A 25,063-nucleotide genomic window follows, 5' to 3' on the forward strand; every position below is an offset into this window, starting at 1 on the left:
GCCCCTCAATATTCCTAAAAAAATTTATCGTAAAAATATCCCTAAAGAATGTTAAATTAAATCTAAAAACTTTTAAAGAAAGATTAAATAAGTATTTTGTCTATAAAAAACATTGCGCGTGTCAGCTTCAAAACCTGTTTCCGAACTTTGATTTCAAGGCATTATTTCACTTCACATTTTCTTGAGCCTTCCTACTTATAGATTGGGACTCTTATTTGTTTCATACCTGAAATGAAAGAAAAGGCAAGCAAGTTAGGGACTCTTCAAATAGCTATCTCGATACAGATCCTTGAAACCCTGAATTAAGGGCATGTCTTGCATTTCGGAAGTTCTCGCTTACCGAGCGACGCGAAGAGTTCCAGACCGGTGCTTGTACGTCTGCCCCATTCCTGGGTCGATAGAGTCCACGAACGGAGTGAACCAAGTCAAATGAAGAGTCTAGTGTCTGATATTCGACCCCGACTCCTACATGATATATGCAATGTTCCTACCAACTCACAAGACAAAATTAAATTCTTTTTATTTTCGGTGACTAAAACAAAAATTCTATATAGTTTTTCAAGTTAGTTACCACAGTTATGTCAAAAGTGAATTTTGAGTTATAAAAGTGAATTTTTTTTTTGTTAAATAGGAGTATGTTTTTGGTCCCAATAGTTTATCATAATTTTTATTTTAGCCCATGAAATTTTTTTCCACACTTTTTAGTCCGGAAGTTTTTTTCGTCAATGTTTTTAGTCCTTCAACTCGTGCATACCATTTTAAATTTTAAATTTTTTTTTCCTGCGGTAATGTTTAGTACATTATATGAATCTCTGTTACAAAAGTTTAAATTTTTTTAACAAAAGATGAATTGAATATGAATATTTAGTTTTTTCACATAAAAATTCATAAATAATTCATCTTATGTTACAAAACTCTAAATTTTTATCGGAGATATTTTTTTAATATTATAAATATGAATACAAAAATTGAAATATACACACGTTGAATGAAAATTATGAACTTACAACATTGACAAAAACAATTTCATGAAGTGTTAAAAAATCTTCATAAAATAAAATTCTAGAAAACGCACCAAAAACATATTTATCCGTTTTTTTTTAATCAAATTATTACTAATTTTTTACTAGTAGGTCGGAAACACTCTTTGTTTCCAAACAAAAAAATTAAAGAAAAGAAACTTTCACTCTCTCGATTCAAAGTCGCTCTCAAACGTTCTATATTCGATCAGAGTTTCGTCATTCTTCTCCAACAGCAATTTGAAATGCATTGCGGTTTGATTTTCACGAGCATTCAAGAATCTTCAAAAACTCTCGTGATTCTTCACTGACAGTTTTCAAATTGATTTCAGAATCAATTGATTATGGTATTTGGTGATTTTCTGTTTCATGTGATTTTATCTCCAGATATTTCAGTTAAAGTAGATTTTAACTTTGATTAGGGTTTTCATTTTTCTAATTTGATTTTTGTACGTTTAAGATTTGAAAAAACGTTTACACGTGCCTAACCCTTTCTTCTCTGTTTTTTCATTCGTTAAGTTTCAAGATCGTTTCTTTTTTCAAGATTCAGAGTTCTTCTCCCCTTGCTTCAACTGGGTTCCCTCCAATTTCTCATAAATCGCTATATTATTTTTATTCAAATTCAAATCCCAATTCACATTCTTGAAAAAAAAAAATTGTGACTTTTCGTTTCTGTCAAGAATTTTTTAGAGGGGACAAGGTTGATTATCTAGGGGGCAAGAGTTTTTCATGCCTTAATTGAATCTTATGATTCTTATCCATGAGGTATTAGCCTCTACTGTTTAATTGGGCAGTTTAGTATAGATCACTGTAAAATTCTTGGTGGGATTAGATTTTGTTTGTGGGTTTTGGAGATCAAACGTGTTTGATCTGTTAATTTGCAGAAAAATTATTGCTTTTGTCACATAATTGTTTGATTAATTTTTGGGGGTTTAGAGGACTTGAAGGGCGAGTGAGGGTATTAATTGGTTTTGGTTTTGTTGTTTGTGTAATCAGTTGCATTGCAATGTTGGGCGGAACACCGACTGGGGCAGGAGGTTTTATGAGGCAGAGACATAGTCTGGGTTATGCTAGTAGTGGTGATGACTTGGAAGATGATGCATGTTCGAGGCTGCGTAATTTTCTGCCTCCGAGGATGTGGGATGAGATGCTAGAAAATTCTCTTTGGCTTGCTTGAGCTGGTTTTATTCTATACTATGGTGATCAGCATTCCAATTTCATATATCTCATGTGCCATGGCGATCGTATTAGAAGGTAACAATATTCTAAGTTCACTTTAATTGTAATGGTTTGAGTTATATATATAAACTGCTGCTGGTACTTTAATTAACTCAATGTTTACGATTTCCTTGAAGCTGATGAACTAGTAGTTAGTATTTATGATTTTTGTTTTTATTGTACCTAAAATGGTGGCAGGAATTTGTTTCAAAGCCTTGACAGGTTAGCCTCCGTGGTCAGTTGAGTGTCGAGGTTTAACTGTTTAGGAATATGTTGAATATGTTAATTAGATAGAACTTCTTAACTGTTATAGTCTTCCCTTACTTATAAGTTGAAGGTGGTGTCAACTGTGAAGCTCACGACATTGTGAGCCATCCATGTTGTCGGATGTGTAAGGAACTAAGGTCTAAGGATAACGGTCGACACTCGACAGGGATAATTTTAAAGTTTTGTGTTTTTGAAGTCGTAAAAATGAAAGGGATATTTGATTTTTGTATGGTGACTAATTTTTTGGTTCTAACTAACTGCTTAATCAGTACTACGTGGTAAAGTGCAAAGAGTGCAATGGTGAAAGCAAAGAGATTTGATTCTTTGCAGGGTAAAATGGTTAACTCCAAAAGCCAAAAAAAAAAAAAAAAAAACTCTTTAGGATAAGTCCTGAAATTTGAAAATTTTGGTCTCTAGAAATAATTGCGGCTAAAATTAATGAGTACTGGGCCAATGAACTTGGCCCTCTAAAACACAAAAGCCCATGATATAACTTTATAAGGACGCACCTTCTGTCATCAGTTACACACAACTTTCTGTCTACGCTATCTGTTTCATTCTTTTATTTATGCAGCTCAGTTTCTCTACGCATTGTTTCATTCTTTTTTTTTTTCTTCAATAGCAACAATATAATGAAACACAAAGCAACAACTTATGTAGAATTCTGGTGAAAAGAATTGCAACGGATTGGAACATAAAGCTAGCATATGAGAATGATCAAAGAAAAAGCGGAAATTTATCCGGAGAAACAACCTTCAATTTTCTCTGCATAGGAAAAAGGTACCCTTTTTTACATTCTTGATAATTAAAAAATGTTCAATCTTCTGCACAAAAAAACAAAACACTTTAATTGAGGAAACATGCTATGTCCCAAAACTCTATTTGACACCAATGTTATGAAAGATGATTTTTCATATGATCAATTTCTTGACAAACCTCTATGAATGTTGGTCAAGAAACGGTTCTACAGGTTGATATACCAATTTTTCTCTTGCAAAATGTTCTAGCTTGCTGAAAGTTTTTCAATCTTCTGCACGAAAAAACAAAACACTTTAATTGAGGAAACATGCTATGTCCCAAAACTCTATTTGACACCAATGTTATGAAAGATGATTTTTCATATGATCAATTTATTGACGAAACCTCTATGAATGTTGGTCAAGAAACGGTTATACTGGTTGAAATACCAATTTTTCTCTTGCAAAATGTTCTAGCTTGCTGAAAGTTTTTGTACGATGTAAATTCGGATCAAAATGGTTAAATGTCTATTTAACCCTTACATCCAGTTATTATTCATTATTGGAATTATGAAATGGTATCTTTAAGTTATTAATGACTCTTACTCGATGACTCTATATAAATTATGAGATGGTTAATATTTTACTCGATGACCCTTAAGTCCGATTAAGTCCAATTTCTATTGGCAATATAAATTATGTAATGGATATATGTTGCTTCGGTGACCCTTAAGTCCATTTTTTATTGGACTATATAATTCTTAGATGGTTATTTGTTGCCTTAATGACCCTCGCCTCAATATGTGGATAAATGTTGCCTCAAATAAGTCCAATTTCTATTGGCTATATAAATTATGTGATGGATATATGTTGCTTCGATGATTCTTAAGTCCATTTTTTATTGGACTATATAAATTCTTAGATGGTTATATGTTGCCTTGATGACTCTTGCCTCAATATGTGGATAAATGTTGCTTCGATTAAGTCCAGTTTCTACTGGCTATACAAATTATGTGATGGATATATGTTGCTCCGATGACCCTTAAGTCCATTTTTTATTGGACTAAATAAATCTTAGATGGTTATATGTTACCTTGATGACCCTTGCCTCAATATGTGGATAAATGTTTCCTCGAATAAGTCCAATTTCTATTGGCTATATAAAATATGTGATGAATACAAGTTGTTTTGATGACCCTTAAGTCGGTTCGATGATGCTTAAGATGACCCAAATGCAATCTTGCAAAATGTGCTAGCTTGCTTGGTGAAAGCAAAGAGATATGATTCTACGCATTGTTTCATTCTTTTTTTTCTTCAATAGCAACAATATAATGAAACACAAAGCAACGACTTATGTAGAATTCTGGCGAAAAGAAGTGCATCGGATTGGAACATAAAGCAAGTGTCTTGGCGAGAATTTTCTCCGAAGAACAACATTCAGTTTTCTCTGCCAAAGAAACAACATTCAATTTTCTCTGCATTGGAAAAAGGTACCCTTTTTTACACTCTTGATAATTCAAAAATGTTAAGTCCTCTGCACGAAAAAACAGAACACTTTAATTGAGGAAATATGCTATGTCCCAAAACTCTATTTGACACCAATATTATGAAAGATGATTTTCCATATGATCAATTTCTTGACAAACCTCTATGAATGTTGGTCAAGAGATGGTTCTACAGGTTGAAGTACCCATTTTTCCCATTTCTTTTATCGTACAAGAACATTCCAATTTGGGATATTTTTTTCAATTGCAACATACTGGTTTATCATTGATACCTTGTTCGGAGACCCATTTTTTCATTCTTGATTATTCAAGAATATTTAATCTTCTACTTGAAAAAAAAAAACAGTGGTTTAAGATTTTTGTGGGATACTGATTTTATTATTCTTCTAATGGATGAGATGTCTTGATGATTCAAATTTTCTGCATGAAAAAGGTACCATTTTTTACATTCTTGATGATTCAAAATTGTTCAATCTTCTGCAAGAAAAAAGAAAACACTTACATTGAGGAAACATGCTATGTCCCAAAACTCTGTTTGACACCAATGTTTTGAAAGATGATTTATTCATACGAACAATTTCATGGCAAACCTCTATGAATGTTGGTCAAAAAAAGGTTCCACATGTTGAAATACCCAATTTTCTCTTTTTTTTTTTTTATTGTACAAGAATATTCAATCTTCTGCATGACAGAAATGTGATCCCCCCAAGACCCTTTTTGGCACTAATATAGTGAAAGACATTGTTTTTTAAAGTTTGCTACAGTATTTTGGATTTATTCTTCGATGACCCAAATGCAATCTTTCAAAATGTGCGAGCTTGCTGAAAGTTTTTGTATGATGTAAATTTGTTATTGGAATTATGAAATGGTATCTTTGAGTTATTAATGACCCTTACTCGATGACTATATAAATTATGAGATGGTTAACATTTTACTCGGTGACCCTTAAGTCCGATTTAGTCCAATTTCTATTGGCAATATAAATTATGTAATGGATATATGTTGCTTCGACAACCCATGAGTTCATTTTTTATTGGAATATATAATTCTTAGATGGTTATATGTTTCCTTAATGACCCTCGCCTCAATATGTGGATAAATGTTGTCTATTGGCTATATAAATTATGTGATGGATATATGTTGCTTCAATGACCCCCTAAGTCCATTTTTGATTGGACTAAATAAATTGTTAGATGGTTATTTATTGATTTGATGACCCTTCCCTCAATATGTGGATAACTGTTGCCTCGAATAAGTCCAATTTCTATTGGCTATATAAATTATGTGATTGATATATATTGCTTCGACACCCTTAAGTCCATTTTTATTGGACTATATAAATTCTTGGATGGTTATATGTTGCCTTAAATGACCCTCGCCTCAATATGTGGATAAATGTTGCCTCGAATAAGTCCAATTTCTATTGGCTATATAAATTATGTGATGGATATATGTTGCTTCGATGATCTTAAGTCCATTTTTTATTGGACTATATAAATTCTTAGATGGTTATATGTTGCCTTGATGACTCTTGCCTCAATATGTGGATAAATGTTGCCTCAATTAAGTCCAATTTCTATTGGCTATATAAATTATGTGATGGATATATGTTTTGCTTCGACGACCCTTAAGTCCATTTTTTATTGGACTAAATGAATTCTTAGATGGTTATATGTTGCCTTGATGACCCTTGCCTCAATATGTGGATAAATGTTGCCTCGAATAAGTCCAATTTCTATTGGCTATATAAAATATGTGAGGGATATAAGTTGTTTTGATGACCCTTAAGTCGGTTCAATGATGACCAATTGATATTCGTTATGTGAAATTTTGAGATGGTATTTTTGTGCCACCTGGACCTAGCATTTATAGTGTAAACTTTTTAATCATTGATTGAATGAAGGGAATGCAGAGAAGCCTTTGATTCTTTGGGGTGCACTGATGCATGTATAATTGGGACAACTTATTTGGTATCCCTTGGATCTGCTCTTTTATGGTTTTACAATTTCATATAATTTTCCATTCCCCCTTTCCTTGTGTGAGTGGAAACTGGCCAAGTACATGAATTCAATTTACTACTGCCAAGGGAAAAGTAGTTCTATGTCACTTTTCTTTAACTCAAATTGTGTTTGGTTACTGAATTTTTTGTTCTAACTAACTGATTAATCAGTACTACATGGTAAAGTGCAAAGAGTGCAAAATATGATATGGTGAAAGCAAAGAGATATGATTCTACGCATTGTTTCATTCTTTTTCTTCTTCTTCAAGAACAACAAGATAATGAAACACAAAGCAACGGCTTACGTAGAATTCTGGCGAAAAGAAGTGCTACGGATTGGAACATAATGCAAGCAGATGTCTTGTCGAGTTTTTCTCCGAAGAACAACATTCAATTTTCTCTACATAGGAAAAAGGTACCCTTTTTTACATTCTATGATAATTCAAAAACGTTCAATCTTCTGCACGAAAAAACAAAACACTTTAATTGAGGAAACATGCTATGTCCCAAAACTCTATTTGACACCAATGTTATGAAAGATGATTTTTCATATGATCAATTTCTTGACAAACCTCTATGAATGTTGGTCAAGTGACGCTTCTACAGGTGGAAAAACCCATTTTTCTCATTTTGTTTATCGTACAAGAACATTCAATCTTCTGCTTTAGAAAAATGTGATCGGTCCCAAGGCTATATAAATTATGTGATGGATATAAGTTGCTTTGATGATCCTTAAGTCGGTTTGATGACGCAGACCAATTGATATTCGTTATGTGAATTTTGAGATGGTATTTTTGTGCCATCTGGACCTTGCATTTATAGTGTAAACTTTTAATCATTCTTTTTAATCATTGAATGAAGGGAAAGCAGAGAAGCCTTTGATTCTTTGGGGTGCACTGATGCATGTATAATTGCGACAACTTATTTGGCATCCCTTGGTTCTGCTCTTTTTTGGTTTTACAATTTCATATAATTTTCCGTTCACCCTTTCCTTGTGTGAGTGGAAACTGGCCAAGTACTTGAAGTCGATTTACTACTGCTAAGATACCACTTTTCTTTAACTCAAATAGTGAATGGTGACTGACTTTTTTGTTCTAACTAATTGCTTAATCAGTACTACATGGTAAAGTGCAAAGAGTGCAAAATATGAAATGATACGGTGAAAGCAAAGAGATATGATTCTTTGCAGGGTAAAATGGTTAACTCCAAAAGCAAAAAACAATTCTTTAGGAAAGTCCTGAAATTTGTAAATTTTGATCTCTAGAAATAATTGCGGCTAAAGAAAGTACTGTGCAACTGAAAAGTTGGGGTTCATCATCATAAATAATGTGATATAATTTAATCTATATACAAAATTAAGTTTTATTTTGGTATATAGAGCTATAACTATGTGCAAGTGAATTAAGTTGCGCAAAAATGCTTGTGTTTTTCTTCGATGACCCTTAAGTCCATTTTTTATTGGACTATATAAATTCTTAGATGGTTATATGTTGCCTTGATGACCCTTGCCTCAATATGTGGATAAATGTTGCTTCGATTAAGTCCAATTTCTATTGGCTATATAAATTATGTGATGGATATAAGTTACTTTGATGACCCTGGATTTAGATGGTATGTTTGAGCCATTGATGGCCCTGGATTGCAATGTGAATTCTTTATTCACGAAGTATAAATGAGATGGTAAAGTGTAACCTCCATGACCCTCAAGTTCAATATCTATTCAAAATGTAATTCTTGGGATGGCATGTGCCTTGATGAAATGCAATTCATAATGCAAAATTAAGACATTGAAATCAAGTAAAAATGAGCTTGCATATCATGGAGAACATGCTGAAGTTAAATTTCTGGCACTAGATCAATGCAAAAAGCTGAAAGTTCAGTCACTATGTGTCCTCTTGGTTTATCAATATGGTTCTATGGAGTGACAGTACAGGGTCCTACTCTGCTGATGGTATGTCATTTTTATATGCCGGAATAATAGATTATACGATTTACTGAATTAGTTTGATTTATATGGTATAATCACAGGGATAGTTCTTGCTAAACTTTGCAGCCAGTCATTTTTATATCCTGGATTAATAGATGGCTTGGCTGCTGTTTTGTTTTTATTCTTCTATACTCAGTCAAGTATATACATTTTATATTCTGGTCTAAGAGGGTACTTGGATCTTGATCAGAATATGGAATGAAAGCTTGATTCAACACACTTACTAATTACTTCATTTACTCGGCTGCTCTTGTGTTTTATTTTAATTCCTTAAATCACCTTTAATTTCTGGAGTGTCTTTATGAACTCTCTCGACTCTCCTCTAAAAGGAGCGTTCTTTCATTGGAATAAATATACTCAAATTATAGTTATCGACAACCGCCAACCTCTTTTGGCGTAAACACATCACATAACTAGAATGGTTAAATGTAAGCCTTGGTGATCCTAAATGTAAACCTTGAGATGGTATAATTTGAGCTTTATGATCTAAAGCAACATGAGTTAAGTAAGATGATGAAATGTAGAAATCACAAGCAACTTTGCTTCTAAGGTTTGTTGTGGGATTGGATTAATAAGAAGCCTTCATGATAAAAAGTAATTGTCAGCTCCAATCATTCTAGTCTTTGGGCAACAATTTTTTGTTAAATGTAAAGATTTCTTGGAATAAAACGGATTGTAGTCTCTGAAGAGACATCTGTTAATGCTTGGTATAAATTTTATAACAATGTAGGTGGAGATTAATGCCATTGTCATAAATTCTACTTTTATAGTGATTTTAGTCTTTCTTTAGTTTCATACCATTGGTTAGGTGATTGATCGAAAGGGGGGGTGGTAAGCACATGATAAGTTGTCTATAAATGAAGTAAAAAAGAAAAAAGAGCTCGCAAATATTATGGAGATGCAAAAAGCTCAAAGTTCAATTACATGTCCTATTGGTTTATCAATTTGGTATTTTGGAGTGACAGTACAGGGTGTTATTTTGGTGTCACATTTTTTGGTTTGGCTTCATCATTTTAGAAGAAGTATTCTTTTCTGATATGTTAGTGTCACTGTCACATACTCTTGTGCAGCGTTGCCTAAGTGCCTGACCTTGAGTTTTAGTTCTCTCCCCAATTTTATTCGTTGACTCTATTTTGAAGTAGCATCAAACTTGTATCTGTGTTCTTAGTTTTTCATTGGGTGGAAATAAAAAACTTGTGTTCACTCTATTTTCAAGGTGAATTTAGCTTTTCACATTATATACATGCCTAACTCTTTTATCTTATTTCTATGAATTTTTGCATACCAATTGGATATGGAAGGTCCAAAATTTCCCTTAAGACTAGTTTTTGTTCATTATGTGAATTTTGAGATGGTATCTTTGAGTCATTAATGACCATGGAACTAGATGCTATTGCAATGTGAATTCTTCTTCATAATGCCAATGCAAATTGGGATGCATGGTTGGTTAAATGCAACACCAGTGACCCTTAAGCACAACTTTTATTGGCTATATAAATTCTGAAACGGTTAAATGTTGCCTTGACACCATTGTAATGTGTGAATACTTTATCAAAATATGTAACTGAGATGGTTAAATGACAAGTCCCGATGACCCCTTATGTCCAATTTGATATTCATTATGTGAATTAGATACCCCTTTGAAATGGTATCTTTGAGCCAATGTTGACCCTAGAATTAGATACTATTGCAATGTGAATTCTTTGTTCACAATACATTTTATTGGGATGGATGGTATATTTGAGTCGTTGAATGAAGGGGCATGCGTAATGCTGTCGGCTTATTTGGTAATCCTTAACTTTGCTTTTTTTGGCTTTACAGTATTGTATAGCTTTGAATTTTCCTTTGGTTTGTGGAAACTGGAAAGTACATGAAATCAATCTATTACTGTTAAGGATAAAGTAGTTCTGCGGCCGTTTCCTTTAACTCCAATCGTGGTTTAGCGACTGATTTTTCTGTTCTACGTAACTGTTTAAGATTATAATGAATTATTATTACTATTATTTTTACATTGCATCCTTGCACTGTAATTATGAAAGTTACAAAATGCAAAATATAGTTTGATCTATGGTATAACGACAGCCATTGTTCCTCTTAAATTTTGTAGCCTGTCATTTTTATATGTCGGAATACTGCGGGCTTGGCAGTTTTGGCTCTATTCTATACTTTTTCTGTTCTGGGCTAATTGATTCCACTGTGTAAACATTTGCTACTAAGTGTAACTTGACTGATAAAAGCTCAATTCAACGTGTTTGCTGCATTTACTTTGTGATGAAATAACTATTATTATACTTTGGCAATCTGCAGTATTGCTCTGGAGTCTACAAGATGATGTTGTTTCGACTTTCGCGTGCTTAGACTTAGTTTTGTTATTTTTATATGGCTGGTTATGTTTGGTTTTTCTTGTCATTATTAGTCTTTTCATTTTTTTTGTTTCTGTTGTATCTTGATGGGTCTGTTTGTGTTGATAAAGGGATCCTAGAAAGAGGAGTTTTTATCTACATTTTGCATGCCAAATATAGTGTTTCTGATTGCATTGCACAATTAAGAGATGTTTAGTTAGTTTAAGTATTGATTTTAGAACTAATATGTTCATATATTCAATTCTACAAATAGGATGAGTTGTCTGATAATGGGTCCAATCTTCGAGTTAGTCGTTATTTATCATATGATTGGTAGGTAGGATGCAAAAAAAATTATTTCTGATTTTGAACGGTCATGATTAAAGATTGTGTAATAGGCTATTTAGTTATTGATTACCATAGATGTTGGCTTAAAACCAACTGTTTCTTCTCTTTGTTTTCTGCCTTGTGAAATTTTTGTATATTTTCAGCATGGGGCATTTTTCCCAGATGCATAAATGCAACACCGATATGAGTTAATTATTGATAATCTAAATTTGAGATGGTATTGGAGCTTTGATTATCCTGTATTTCATGGTGTGGCTTGTACACTTACACAGTGTGGCCTGACCTTGAGTTTTAGTTCTCTTCCCGCTTTTATTCAATGATTTTTTATTCTTATGTAGTACCAATCTTGTTGCAGTCTTAGGCTCATTGGCTGTTTTTTCTCGTAAATTAGTATCAATCTTATTGCAGGCTTATAAGGGATTTATACTATTGATTTATCAGAATTTTTCTAATTAGTTAGCTTGTTATTGTGTAGTTTCCACTCTGCAAGAATTTTCCAATGAACTTGATAATGGAAAATGAAAGTAGATATGATGTTAAACTGCAAAATTTAGTTTGATCCATGGCACGTAAACTCCTCGTGCCCTTGGAGCTGCATATTCTTATAATTTAACAGCCTGAAATGTTTATATGTTGGGGTAATAGATGGGATTTGCTGCTGTTTTTTTGGTTCTGTTCTTTTATAATTGGTCAAGTTTATATTTTTGCTGCACGAATTCGACCGTGAATATATTTTCTCATGTGTATCTACTAGGTTTGGATTCGACCGTGTATGGTTTGTTTTATTGCTAATGAATACTTGAATCTTGATCGGAATGTCGGATGGAAACTTAATTCAACATGCTTACTGCATTTAATTTATGCAGATATATATCTGAATCTTTGCTGATGAAATAGTTACTATCTTTGGACCTATTAAAACCACATAGTGGCTATGATTATGTACCATTTTAGTTAATCTACAGTGTGTTGCTTTTCATTTTTAAATTCATTTAGCTGGAGTGGATAAGCAAAGTGGGGGGGAGGAAGTAGGTTTACTTTACATACATTTAGTTTTCATAACCCAAATTTATATTTCTGATTTTGAACTGTCATCATGAGCTATATTAGCTAGTTTGGGTATTTTGATTTTTAGAATCAATATGTTCATATATTTAATTCTATCAGGAAGCACCAACTACAATTCTATTTGCAGTGTTTTTGTTCACATCAGTGGAGTTCATGCTGGACACTACTAGGCATATACTAAATGTAGCACTTTCAAATCAGTGGTAGGTACGGGTTTCAGGACTATTCTGAATCTTACAATATTTTTGTGTGTTATTCTATTCATCATACTGTATATTCATTGTGCCCTTTTCTATTTGTCAAGAATCTCCATTTCTTTCTTCGGAGCCGTTTCTTTTCCCGTCCCCCCATCCCAGCATAGTGCTTCGCTTCCGGTTCTTTGGAAGAATCAACTGACTTCTCCCTTCTTCATTGATCTGGGGAAGAGAACTGTCTACCAGTTGACATCAAGTAAGTGGCTTGATGAGGATAACTAAGCTGCCATGCCGGAGATGGCTCGCCCTATCCTGCCTGATGGGAAGAGAACTTATGAAGAAGACTGACTAGTGTTCTTCATGTAATCTGACCTTACAATAGCTTTCTTAAAGCTTTTGGGTTATTGATCTCCAACTGTATTTGTATTCGTATCTGGTAACTCTCTTTCTAGTGGATTAGGATATTAGAGGCTAATCCATTCTTCCTTGAAACTTGGAAATCGCCCTTTATAAAAATGGAAACTTTTTTAACTTATAAGCGAGTTGCTTCTCGACTGACTCGCACTCCTCTCCTATCTTTTTAAGAGCTGCCATGGGCATTTATTTACCTTGAATGCTTTAAGAATGGGCTGGCTCTTGCCCATTCAAAAGCATGAAAATGGACAAATTCATTAAGAGTATCATTTGTCACTTCTCTTGATTTCTCACCCACCTACCTATCATGTATCGGTCTCCTGAAGCTCCCTCGCTTGGTAGCTAATCCCGCTCATTGGTATTTGTGAGTCTAGATCTTATCTTATACTCTCTATACTTCGCATTTCCTTGAGCCTTTCTACTTATAGACCGAGACTGCTATTTGTTTCATACCTGAAATGAAAGAAAAGGCAAGCTAATCAGGGATTCCTCGAGCTGCTATCTCGATACCGATCCTTGAAACCCTGAATTAAGGGCACTGCTTAGGTAAGAAAGAAGCACTGATCCACTTATAGGTGTTTTAAATTCTGTTACAGTAAGAGCTGTTGAATAAGTAGAAGCTCTGGTCGTATGTTGTTGATGACAAATAAGAGTTTTTGCTATAGCCTTCATGTGATGATACCAACTAGTATCATATAGTTCAGTGAGAGCTAGATATGCCTTGCATTCCAGAAGGTTACACTTACCGAGCCACGTGAAGAGTTCCAGACCAGTGCTTGTAAGTCTGCCCATTCTAGGGTTGATAGAGTCTACGAATGGAGTGAACCTAAGTCAAATGAATTGTTTTTCGAGTTTGGCATTTCCTCTGCCCAGAAAGTAGCAGGCCTTGCGGTGGCTGCTAATCAACTAGTGGTGTGGTGGTATGCTTTTCGTTCGCTCCTTTGGCTTTCTTTCTCTCGAGGACCATGCCATTCCTTGACACCGACCTTCAAACAAAGTCATACGAGGAGCTAGCTTCCCAATCATATAAAATTGCATAATTGATTATTAAGGACAATAATGGCCACAATGAAATAGTAAAAATATGTGCTGCAGGGCTAGTGATTGTAGATATGGCCACTATGAAATAGTAGAGAGATTAAATTTTGTCACCCTACCAGTTTCTCGTGCGCCCTACGAGTTTCCAGTTTTAAGTTTCTCGTGCGCCCTACGAGTTTCCAGTTTTACCCTTTTGCTACTTAAGTAGCGTCGTAGCAGACATTATAAAAATGAGAAATTTTGAGGAAAAAACACCCTACATGAAATTCAATTTTTTTACCAGTTCTCTACTTAAGTAGCGGACGTTATAAAAATGTGAAATTTGAGAAGAAAAAAAAAACCCCTAACATGAAGTTTTTTCATTTTTATAATGTCCGCTACATGAGAATCCTCTACATAAGTAGCGGACGTTATAAAAATGAGATATTTGAGGGAAAAACACCCTCCTACCATAAAATATTCAAGATTTTAAACGTAGAATTCACTACTTATGGACAGGGTATTTTGGTAGATATCGTTTGATGGAAATTTATCCAACGGAGATTTCAAGCTTTCTTTAGGTTATTAAAGTTATAAGATTATTGATGACTTTGCTTGATGTCTGAGTTGGTGAGACAATTTAAATATGATCTCCATTTGAACAATGACCACAACCAAATTGACACAAATGAAACATTTTCATTAATTTTCTTATCATTTATAGAAATAATTTTAAGATGTTCTTGAAATTCTATTAGTCATCATTTGTGTTTATGGTTTCTAGACAAAGTGCTGCATAAAACTAACCATATAGATTGATCAGATAATTTGATGTATAGCATATATTCATATATACTGATGATGAAGCTGTTAACCACTACTACAATTTCAAGGACTGCTTAAAATTAAGTACTCAACAAAAAATGGATGCTAAAGGAAATTTGAAGCATATGATTTCTACTTTATGTGTACATGAGTCACTACATAATATGATTTTACTATATCTTTTCATTATCGTAGAAACCAGAAAAATTTAAAATGATCTTGCAATAACCATGAATATTCTGGTGGGAACAATTCTTGGTCAGACTTTACTTATCTCGAGGCCGAACTCTGGTACCGGGGGGCCTTGCCCTCGAATCGGAGAGTTAAAACCAAAAAAATATATATTCTAATTAATAGTTTCTGTCATAAGTTTTTGAATAATTGTTTCTCTCATAAGTAATAAGTTGAAATAATTTTTTTCTTCTTTAAGGTGTTTATCATGAGTTAAAAGTTAAATACTTAATTTATTTTATAAAATTTGTTAGAAGTTAATTAATTCAATCAAACATCTAGGAATGTATCTGTGTTCTGAGATTTTCTTTATCTGCATTTCCAAATGGAACCTACACCAAGTCATGGAAAACTGGAAATTGCTGTTAATTTGTTTTGGGGTATTATCAATTATGTATAGGACTTGTTGTTCATGGAATCTAATGCCTTTATCCACTGAATATAATGAATGCTTTTCTTATACTTAGCTTTACTAGCATATCACACTGAATAGTGAATATTCCTAACGTTAACTTGAATATTTTCCCATGTTCCTTTCTTCTATGGGACAAATTAGAGGAAGCACATTTGACATAGTAATTGCTACCGACCGTTCGATTAGTAATTCATAGTTGAAGAAGCATTAACAGTTTGGTTCAATTTTACCAAACTATTGTAACGGTTCGATTTTCATCCTGAATCGAACCATTAAGAGAACACTTCTTCAATCCATCATAGTGGTTTACTTGAGCTCCCCACATACTATATTATTTTAAATAACTCGTTCATTTTTTACTCTACTTTGGAGAGCTCAAGTGAACCGCAACTTACACAATATGTGGTTAAGGATGAGTTACTTTAGCAAACATTCAAGTTGCCTCCACATCAATCTTCTCCAACAATGGAACTTGTTAAAGACACAATTTATAACATTTTTTTTGTATTAACCTTTAGATTTTCAAGGGAATGGGCGCCGGTAATCTAGAGTTCTGCCGCGAAGTAAAGTACAATTTGGTCAACAATTATTCTTACTAGGAATCGAATTCAGGTTCTTTCAAACGACTCGCCCTAAGGAAAGCTCACAATTTATAACTTTAAAGACTCATTAAAGACTGTCATTTGAGGGACAGAATAAAGCCTCTTGAAATCAATTACCTAAGTTATTCCTCATTAAACTACAACATATACAAAAAAGCACAACACAAACTCAAGCAATCTCTTTCTTCTTTACATATAAAAGTTAACAAAACCAATTAACTTTCTTAACTTTCAGTTTTTTATTCACCTTCCTTATGAACATAGTAATAGTATAAATTCTTACTTTGGCACCAAGTAACTCATGAAAATAATTTTAAAAGGCCAACAACATCTTTAACATTTCTTACCATCCTCCTCAAGAGACATCATCAATCAAACACAAAACAATTATGGCAACCAAATTTGGTTTTAAACAACAAGCCTCAAGGAAACAATCATTTAAACAACATTTCAAAGTATGCTTTTGTTTCAATAGAATGTTTAAGCTTAAGGTAGCTGAACCACCAGAGGAAATCAACAATATTTTTTATAGGTATACACAAAATGGTACCATGAACATAGATGAATTGTACAACTTTTTAGTTCATTTTCAAGGAGAAGAGAGTGATGATGCTACTTTAAGACATGCTCAAGCAGTTTTCCACAGTTTAAGGCATCTCAATATATTTCAAAGGAGAGGTCTTCATTTTGATGCCTTTTTTCGCTATCTCTTTGGTGACCTTAATGGTCCCCTTAATGATCAGGTAATTCTTTTAAGGGAACTAAACATCGTATTGTAAACGTAGAGGATCCAAATCCTATAACAACGCATGATATAACAAACGAATGGATCTAGCTCACCTGCACTCGAAATTCTAAGCATTCACGTATTTGAGATTTTGGTGGCAATTTGATTGGGATAATATGGTCCAGATTCAGGCTCAATATTTTAAATCATCAAATTAAAGTGTTTATTTTTTAGACCGTCCAATATTTGATCAAACGGTCATCACTGATGTTTGAAATATGTGAATGTGGATTTCTTGTGACTGCTGCCACGAATCCAAATTGGTATAAAAATAAAATGTTCAATATATCTTTTGGCTCCACAAAATCCTTGAATTCAGATTGTCTATCGTCGTCAATCCAAATGTCAAAAAAAAAACTAAAATATTAAAATTGGAACTTGACTTCTTGTCTCATTTTGATCAAACGGTCATCGATGTGTTAACTTGGTGAATGTGTAAAATTACTGACTTTGTAAAAGTTTTCTGAATGGATTGTTTAATTTTTGGTCTGTTTTGTATTTCAGGTGCATCAAGATATGAATGCTCCATTGGCACATTATTTTTTGTACACAGGACACAATTCCTACTTAACTGGAAATCAATTGAGCAGTGAAAGCAGTACTGCCCCAATAATAAAGGCTCTTAAAAAAGGAGTTAGAGTAATTGAGTTAGATTTATGGCCAAATTCTAGAGAAGATGATGTAGAAGTTCGTCATGGAGGGTATGAAATTTAGTTTTCAATATAACATATTATCTCTTTAAAAAAATTATTATGTGGTGAATTACACAGATTTTTTAACATAACAAGGTAATATAATATATGATTAGGACTCTCTTTGGTAAAAATAAGCTATAAGCTAGCTGATAGCTGATAAGCTAGCTTATAGCTGAAAAGCTAACTTATAGCTGATAGCTGATGGCTGGTAGCTGAAAAGCTAGTAGAATAAAATTAAAGTGTTTGGCAAATTTAGCTGTTGTAAATATAAAATGACATAAAAATATATGGTTAGTGGGTAGTTTTTTTTTTTGGTAAGTGTTAGTGGGTAGTTATTATAATTTTTAAAAAATAAATAAATAAAATTAATGAGGGTAAATATGGAATAAAATGAAAAAGCTATAAGCTATAAGCTCATACGCTACTTGAAATAGCATCTGAAAAAACGCTATAAGCTAGTTAGAGAAGCTCGTTACCAAACACTTTATATTTTTTTCAAACAAGCTTATAAGCTAGTTCAATAAGCTATAAGCTAGCTTATTGGACTTACCAAATAGTGCCTAGATGTAATGTATCAAAACAAAAAATATGACTAGATGTATAAAATTAATATGACTAGATGTATAAAATGAAAGAGTGAAAATTTTATATTTGTAGACGTGTTTTTGATCCAAAAATTCTTCGTTTCTCAACATTTAGTATATGTACTATGTAAGCTTCGCCGCTAGAATTTTTTTTTAACACATTGCCGCTAGAATTTTTTTTTAACACATTGCCACTAGAAAAAAAGAAAAGAAAAATTTCATTTCAATCCTTAAGAAAATTTGCAGAAATTAATTAGGTCTCAAAAGAATATTAATTTGTAGTCCTTTAGAAAGAAAAAATATAAATTAGTATCTGAATCACGGTAACAATTTAGATCATGCTAAAGTAATAGATCCTAATTCTTACATTTTCTTTTTGATAAAATGTTTTTTTAAAAAAACTTATTATCCGATTATGACCGACTAATCCAAAGAGACTAATCTCACCGTCCACTTGCGGGGACCCATTTAAAACCAGAGTTTTTTTTGCTTTGTATGGATTAGCCCACCGAAATTGGCACCAGCGAAAATCGAACCTGAGACCTTGAGAGGAGCATACTTCAAGGACCCAAGCCAACACCACTAGACCAACTCAAGTGGGTTCTTTTTGAGTTTTGACAAAATGTATTTATTTATTTTTATTGACTTAATGTACATGTGTATTTATTTATTTTTTACTAAATATACATGTGTACTTTGTTAATTTATTGTGCCAATAAATCAAACTAATTGACTTTTTTTTTTTTTTTGAGTTGTAGGACTCTGACTTCTTCAGTGAAACTAAGAGATTGTTTGAATGCCATTAGGGACAATGCATTTGAGGCCTCTAAGTATCCTGTTATAATAACTTTTGAAGACCATATAACTCCACCTCTTCAACGCAAAGTGGCCAAAGTTTGTACAACTCCTTGCATTAATTAGGCCACTATATCATAACCCTAATTGTGCACACAATTACGAAATATTTGGAAGATCTTAATCGTTTGATCGAGATTAAATTATTTAAATTTTAAGTAGATTTTGATTTTGTAAAAAAATAATTAATGAATTTGCAATTTAGAATGTCTGATATTGATTGAACGATCACGATCTATCTAAGACTCTAACTGTGTGATTACGTTCAGTTATTGATCACGGACAATTTAGGTTTATTATTTCACCGTTCGAAATTTAACATTTTTGAATGCAGATGGTGGATGATATATTTGGGGGTATGTTGTTTCGGCCGAGTTATTCACATCAAATGAAGAATTTTCCTTCACCAGAATCGTTGAAGGAGAAAATTTTGATTTCAACTAAACCACCGGAGTCTCCTGAAATTCAAGGACAAAGAATACCAGCGGAAGAAGTTGAGTGGCTTGAGGACAAAGATGATAAATCTAGAGTAAATGAAAAGGTGAAAATAATTAGATTTCGGTATGCTTATGGACTTGTCTATTACTGATTATATTAAATAATTTAGAGATTTTAAAACAATTTTTTGATTTATTTTTCCTTGAGTCTCTCTTTTTTAAAAAAACTATAATATACGAATGAAAATTCATAAAAATACTTATTATCTTATGGGCTTATGGCTAAATCAGCTAAGTTTCTAAATAGCTTCATTATCATTACCTTATTTTCATTGGAATTAATTAGAATGAATCATAAACATTGATCAAGTATCATTTAAGCAGGCATGTAGTCCTAGGTGGGGTGTACGTGGGCCGATTTGGGTTTGGCCAAAATCAAAATCCGAACTACATAGGGTATTCCGGATTGGGTCAAGTAAAATGACCACTCGTTACAACATTTGGCCGGGTTGGGTAAATCCATTAATTTCCGAGTTGGATTGGGTTGGGTTGGGTCGTGGGTTACCCAAATTATTTTTCTATTTTTTTAATATTAAATATCTAAATGAAGATGTACCCAAAAAAAAATCTAAATGAAGAATCATCATATTTTTCCATAAACTAAGTTAAAATAACTCACTCATTGTATTTTCTTGAAAAATATCGTAACTTTATTTCACTATTATAAATAGTGCAATAAATTATCATATTTATTTATAAAAATTATTCAATTTTTTTTTTTTTAAAATAGTGCGATGAATTATCATATTTGTTTATAAAAATTATTCAATCTTTTTATTTTTTTAAAAAGTATAACTTACTTTCACTATAAAAATATTTAACGATTAAATGACAAAACCTTTAGTATTTTTATAAAAAATATTTCAAAAAAACATAGCACTAGTGGGTCAGTGGGTTTTTTGGGTTGGGTCCGGTTTTACCCGGAACCCGATTTTTTTTATGGGTTTTCCACTTTTGAAATTCATATCCACTCAATTGCCCGATTCAACCCACTTTTTTAGGTTGGACTTGGTGGGTTTGACCGGATTTGCCCAATCCATGTACACCCCTAGTCCCGGGGCTCAACATTTTGAGGGTTTAAAAAAAAAAGCATTTAGGTGCATCATCGAAACATTGATCAAGTATCATTTATTGGAAAATTATATCAAGTATATATCGATTGGTTCAGTGGTGAACATATTAGTATTTTAATAGATAGAAATAATTGCCAAAACTCGTATATGAATATAGATTGGATATTCAAATGTCTTTTTGGATTGGATATTCAAATTTACTACAAGTTTATATTCAAAATAATTGCTAAAACTCGTATATGAATATTTTAAGACGGAAAATGCTTAATTTCGTGAATTATCTAATGTTTTAAGACATCAAGTTTTGGCAATCACCTGACCTTATTTTAGTAGTAATAAATATGATGTGGGAGGGAATTGAACCCACAACGGTGAACAAGTATGAATGTCTCAATGAATAACCATTGGAACAACTACTAATTTTATTACAATTTTATGTTACCAATGTTTAAAATATGACTATTTTTTTTATGTTACTAATGTTATTTTCATTGCTCTGTAAAAAAAAAATGTTATTTACATTTCAAAAAAGATATATTAATTTTTTAAAATTTATTTTACTTTTAAAGGTCCTCTATATTAATCGAGTAGCCCAAAACCTCCGAACGTATTGGGACGGCCCCGATGATGAGAGTGAAGAGGATGAGACACTTGGATATAGAAATTTGATTTCTATTCATGCTGGGAAGCCAAAAGGTAATGTAGAACATTGGTTGATGGAACATGATCAAGTTAGGCGTCTTAGCTTGAGTGAGCAAGTTCTTGAAGAAATTGCCAAAACTCGTGGAACTGATATTGTCAGGTGATTTCGAATATCTTTTTGGTCTAGACTTTCTCAAAATTAAAGTCATCAACCTTCATTATTTATGCATGCATTTAGGGACATCATGTTTGATTTTGGACTATCCGATCTTAATTGAATGATCTATGATGTCTCGTATATTAGTAATATTAATATATGCGAGAATCGTTTGGCTATAATTTTTACTCTGACTTGGCGTGTTGCTCTATTTGTTTATCCTATCTTTAATTGTTATGCCCTTTTTTAAAACTACCCCTTTATAATTTGGGGTATTTACCATTAACAAATGAGAACAAGTAATGTGAAATAAAAGTTGGTTACAAGTTAGTTGTAGATACCACATGTAAATTTATTTATGTGGTTTGTTCTCATTAGTTGATGGATGAATACCCCCATATTCTAAAGGGATAGAGTAAGTCTCACTTTATTACAACATAGGATATATGATTTCATTCAATGATTTAGATTCACCCAAAGGAATTTACTTAGAATATATCCAAAGGGTTCACGAGTAGACTCCTCCAATTATGATCCTATGAATGGATGGATGCATGGAGCTCAAATGGTAGCATTTAATATGCAGGTTAGACTTTGCTTTTCATCTATTTTACAATTGGGAGACATGGCAAAAATGTGATCACTCCGATAAACATATTATTTGAATATGGATCAACTTATATATGAATATAACATAATCAAAAATAATATCAAAACATTTATAATAACTAAACTTGCATCCTCTATTTATCTATTTTCATTCCATAAGTCATAGCTCAACTGACAATGTTGATATTATAAACTGAACCGAATTTGGGATCTGCGGTGTTTTCATAATAACACTTCGTCTACAAACAATATAAAAGTATTTTCATAATAACAATATAGCTGCAAATTTTCTTCCATTTGTTCTTTACATTCTTATAATCTTGTATGAGATCATTTTTAGTTTAATTAATAACTCAAAATCCACATTGAAGTATTGCCTTCATTTGCTATGCAACTTGAACTTGATGTCTAATTTTGATTATTTAGAAATAAAAAAGTTTATGTAGATATCATCATTATTTATTTACTTGCAAATTTTGTACCTTAAAGGGACATGGACATTATCTTTGGTATATGGAAGGAATGTTCAAAGCCAATGGTGGTTGTGGGTATGTTAAGAAACCTGACTTCTTATTGAACAATAATAAGATCTATGATCCTAAAATAAACAACAGATCAATCCTAAAAACTTTGCAGGTAAATGGAATTAATATTGCTATTTAAAATTCATATTTCAAATTGAAACTACAAAAATTATATCTCCCATATTTGAGCTAATTATTCTAATTTAAATATGATGAATGAAAAAACAGGTTGTAGTATACATGGGTGAGGGGTGGCAATCAGAATTTGGACAAACACACTTTGATTTTTATTCTCCACCTGATTTTCGTGTACAGGTAAATTATACTTTTGATCATTACAGGTTCAAAAAACAATAATATTCGCTTAATCCAAAAATATAAGTAAAAATTGTTCAACAAAAATAATATATTTGGTTTCAATTTTTAATCAAATGCATCAAATTTATTGGACTCGTTTTTGTTTATATTTTGAAATGGTGAGAGTATTTTGTTTCCCTAAACAAAAAATAGTCATGTGAATTTATCTACTTTGTCTTCATGTCAAATAATGTTACACATTTGAAATAAAGGCCACATCAATATGCCTAATTGTGAAAACTTTGTTTTTTTTTTTGGTACAATATGAAAACTTTTTATTTATTTGCCCTTTTTTTTTCTTCTTTCAATTTCAATAAAAAAAAAACAAAAACAAAAATGTCATTGGTCTACACAAATTAATAAAAATGAGTAAGACAAAGCTAAAAAAAAAAAAACATGTATAATTTCAGGTTGGTATTCATGGTGTCCCAGTTGACACAGACACTAAAATAACAAGGACAATTGAAGATGAGTGGGTCCCAATTTGGAATGAAGAATTAATATTTCCATTAACTTGTCCAGAATTAGCCATATTACACATTAAAGTTATTGAACGTGACTTTTCTGGACAACATGATTTTGCTGGACAAACATGTTTACCTGTTTCTGAACTTAAAGAAGGAATTCGCGCTGTTCGTTTATGTGACCGTAAAGGTGAACCTTACAAGTATGTTAGGCTTCTAATCCAATTTAGATTTTCTAATCACTAGTGTTGCTGCATACAATTCTCTGTTGTGATGCTAGTTGTATTTGTTGTGGTTATTATTAAGGACATTAACACAAATTAAAATGTATAATGAGTAAAATTTATCAATGTGTAATGTACATTCATGAATCGTAATGGCTTGTCAAATATTTTCTAAGATATCCATAACTCATAAGTCCTAGTTACGATAATATATCGATATTGTTAAGTTGTCGCAATCACCTGGATTCAAATTCGAGACCTCATAGTTGTGTGCATGAAATTCAATGGTGTAATTGTCACTTCATGCATAGACAAAAAATAAAACCCTAAGATGCTCTCATCAATGTGTGCTCAATATGTTATTACTGGGTTTGGCCTATGTTTGTTTTGCTGCCCAATTACCCATTTTTGCGTCCCATGTATGTTTATGTGAGATACTACATATTCTAAATTAAATTAAATTAAAATGTGTTTTTTCTATATTGGCAAAGAAAAAAAAAAGATAATCCTTAATTAAGACATAAGAAACGAAAATGATCTTCAAGTCTTCTGGGAATCTCTAAAATAATAAGTTTATAATTGTTCGTCGATATCAATTTAGCAAGATAATCTGTACTAAAATTTACTTTTTTTAGGAGAATGAGTGAGAGAGTGACCTAAGGTATTTTGAATTTTTTGCCATTTACTTGAGCAAGACGGATGTTCTGAGGATAGGACGTCATTTCTTAAAAAAAAAATTGTATAAGAGTATGTAAGTAGGACGTCATAGTGATTTTTTTTTCCAAAAAAATTTGTTGTTGTTTGTTCAGTTTTCGTAACGATCCGTTGTACCTACAGTCTCTTGGTTTGACACAATTTCTCGAAGCAACAGGTGTCGTGCGGCGTGAACCTTTTTCGGCAACTAGGGGATGTTTTTGTGCGCAGTTAATGCACTTGTTTCCCACTCGCGTGTAGGTGTACAGGGACGTGTCTAGTCTACTTGAGTACTCTTGGTTTCCCCAATTTTCATCTAGACCGTTGGATTCAAAATTTGATTTTCTTTAACCTGGTGTGTTGATCTTTCCTCCAAATCGTATAAATAGGCGGCAGTTTCACAAAGAAATACTCATATCAGGATAATATAGTTTAAAAATCTAATTCACTATAATGTTTTTAACTGCTTTATTTCACACAATCATACCCATATCAGGATAATTAGAGTTTAAAAATTAAAATCTAATTTTAAATTAATTTTATTAAAAAAAATCTATTACTAGATTATTTTTGTTTGAAGTAATACTTATTTTTGTAACTGTTTTATTTTTCACAGAAATCATACCCATTTTAAAAAATTATAGTTTAAAGATTAAAATCTAATTCTAAATTCTGTTAAAAAAAAATGAAATTATTCAATTAATAAAAAAAATG

At 32.3% G+C, this 25,063-nt stretch overlaps 1 protein-coding gene and 1 long non-coding RNA gene across 5 annotated transcripts; both read left to right on the forward strand.

Moving 5' to 3' along the window:
- Nucleotides 1-1,175: 1,175 nt before the first annotated feature.
- Nucleotides 1,176-5,460, forward strand: LOC123881832. Of its 3 annotated transcripts, XR_006799624.1 has the most exons (4): nt 1,176-1,366; nt 2,016-2,273; nt 3,165-3,284; nt 4,601-5,460. It is a non-coding gene; the product is annotated as an uncharacterized LOC123881832 (long non-coding RNA). The 3 variants fall into 3 exon arrangements; XR_006799623.1 differs by lacking the exon at nt 4,601-5,460 and having other exon boundaries at nt 3,127-3,829; XR_006799622.1 differs by lacking the exon at nt 4,601-5,460 and having other exon boundaries at nt 3,165-3,829.
- Nucleotides 5,461-16,519: 11,059 nt separating this feature from the next.
- On the forward strand, nt 16,520-23,803 carry LOC123881833 (phosphoinositide phospholipase C 1-like). 2 transcript variants are annotated; one of them, XM_045930573.1, is made up of 9 exons: nt 16,520-16,931; nt 17,480-17,676; nt 19,007-19,148; nt 19,444-19,650; nt 21,249-21,481; nt 21,947-22,064; nt 22,577-22,723; nt 22,840-22,926; nt 23,379-23,803. In XM_045930573.1, exons 1-9 carry the CDS (start codon nt 16,578-16,580, stop codon nt 23,676-23,678), a joined length of 1,785 nt encoding a protein of 594 aa, XP_045786529.1. In that variant the 5' UTR covers nt 16,520-16,577; the 3' UTR covers nt 23,679-23,803. The 2 variants fall into 2 exon arrangements, with proteins under 2 accessions (XP_045786529.1, XP_045786530.1); XM_045930574.1 differs by having other exon boundaries at nt 16,521-16,931; nt 19,013-19,148.
- The last annotated feature ends 1,260 nt before the right edge of the window (nt 23,804-25,063 follow it).

Source organism: Trifolium pratense, linkage group LG4, assembly GCF_020283565.1.
Source record: "Trifolium pratense cultivar HEN17-A07 linkage group LG4, ARS_RC_1.1, whole genome shotgun sequence".
NCBI lineage: Eukaryota > Viridiplantae > Streptophyta > Magnoliopsida > Fabales > Fabaceae > Trifolium > Trifolium pratense.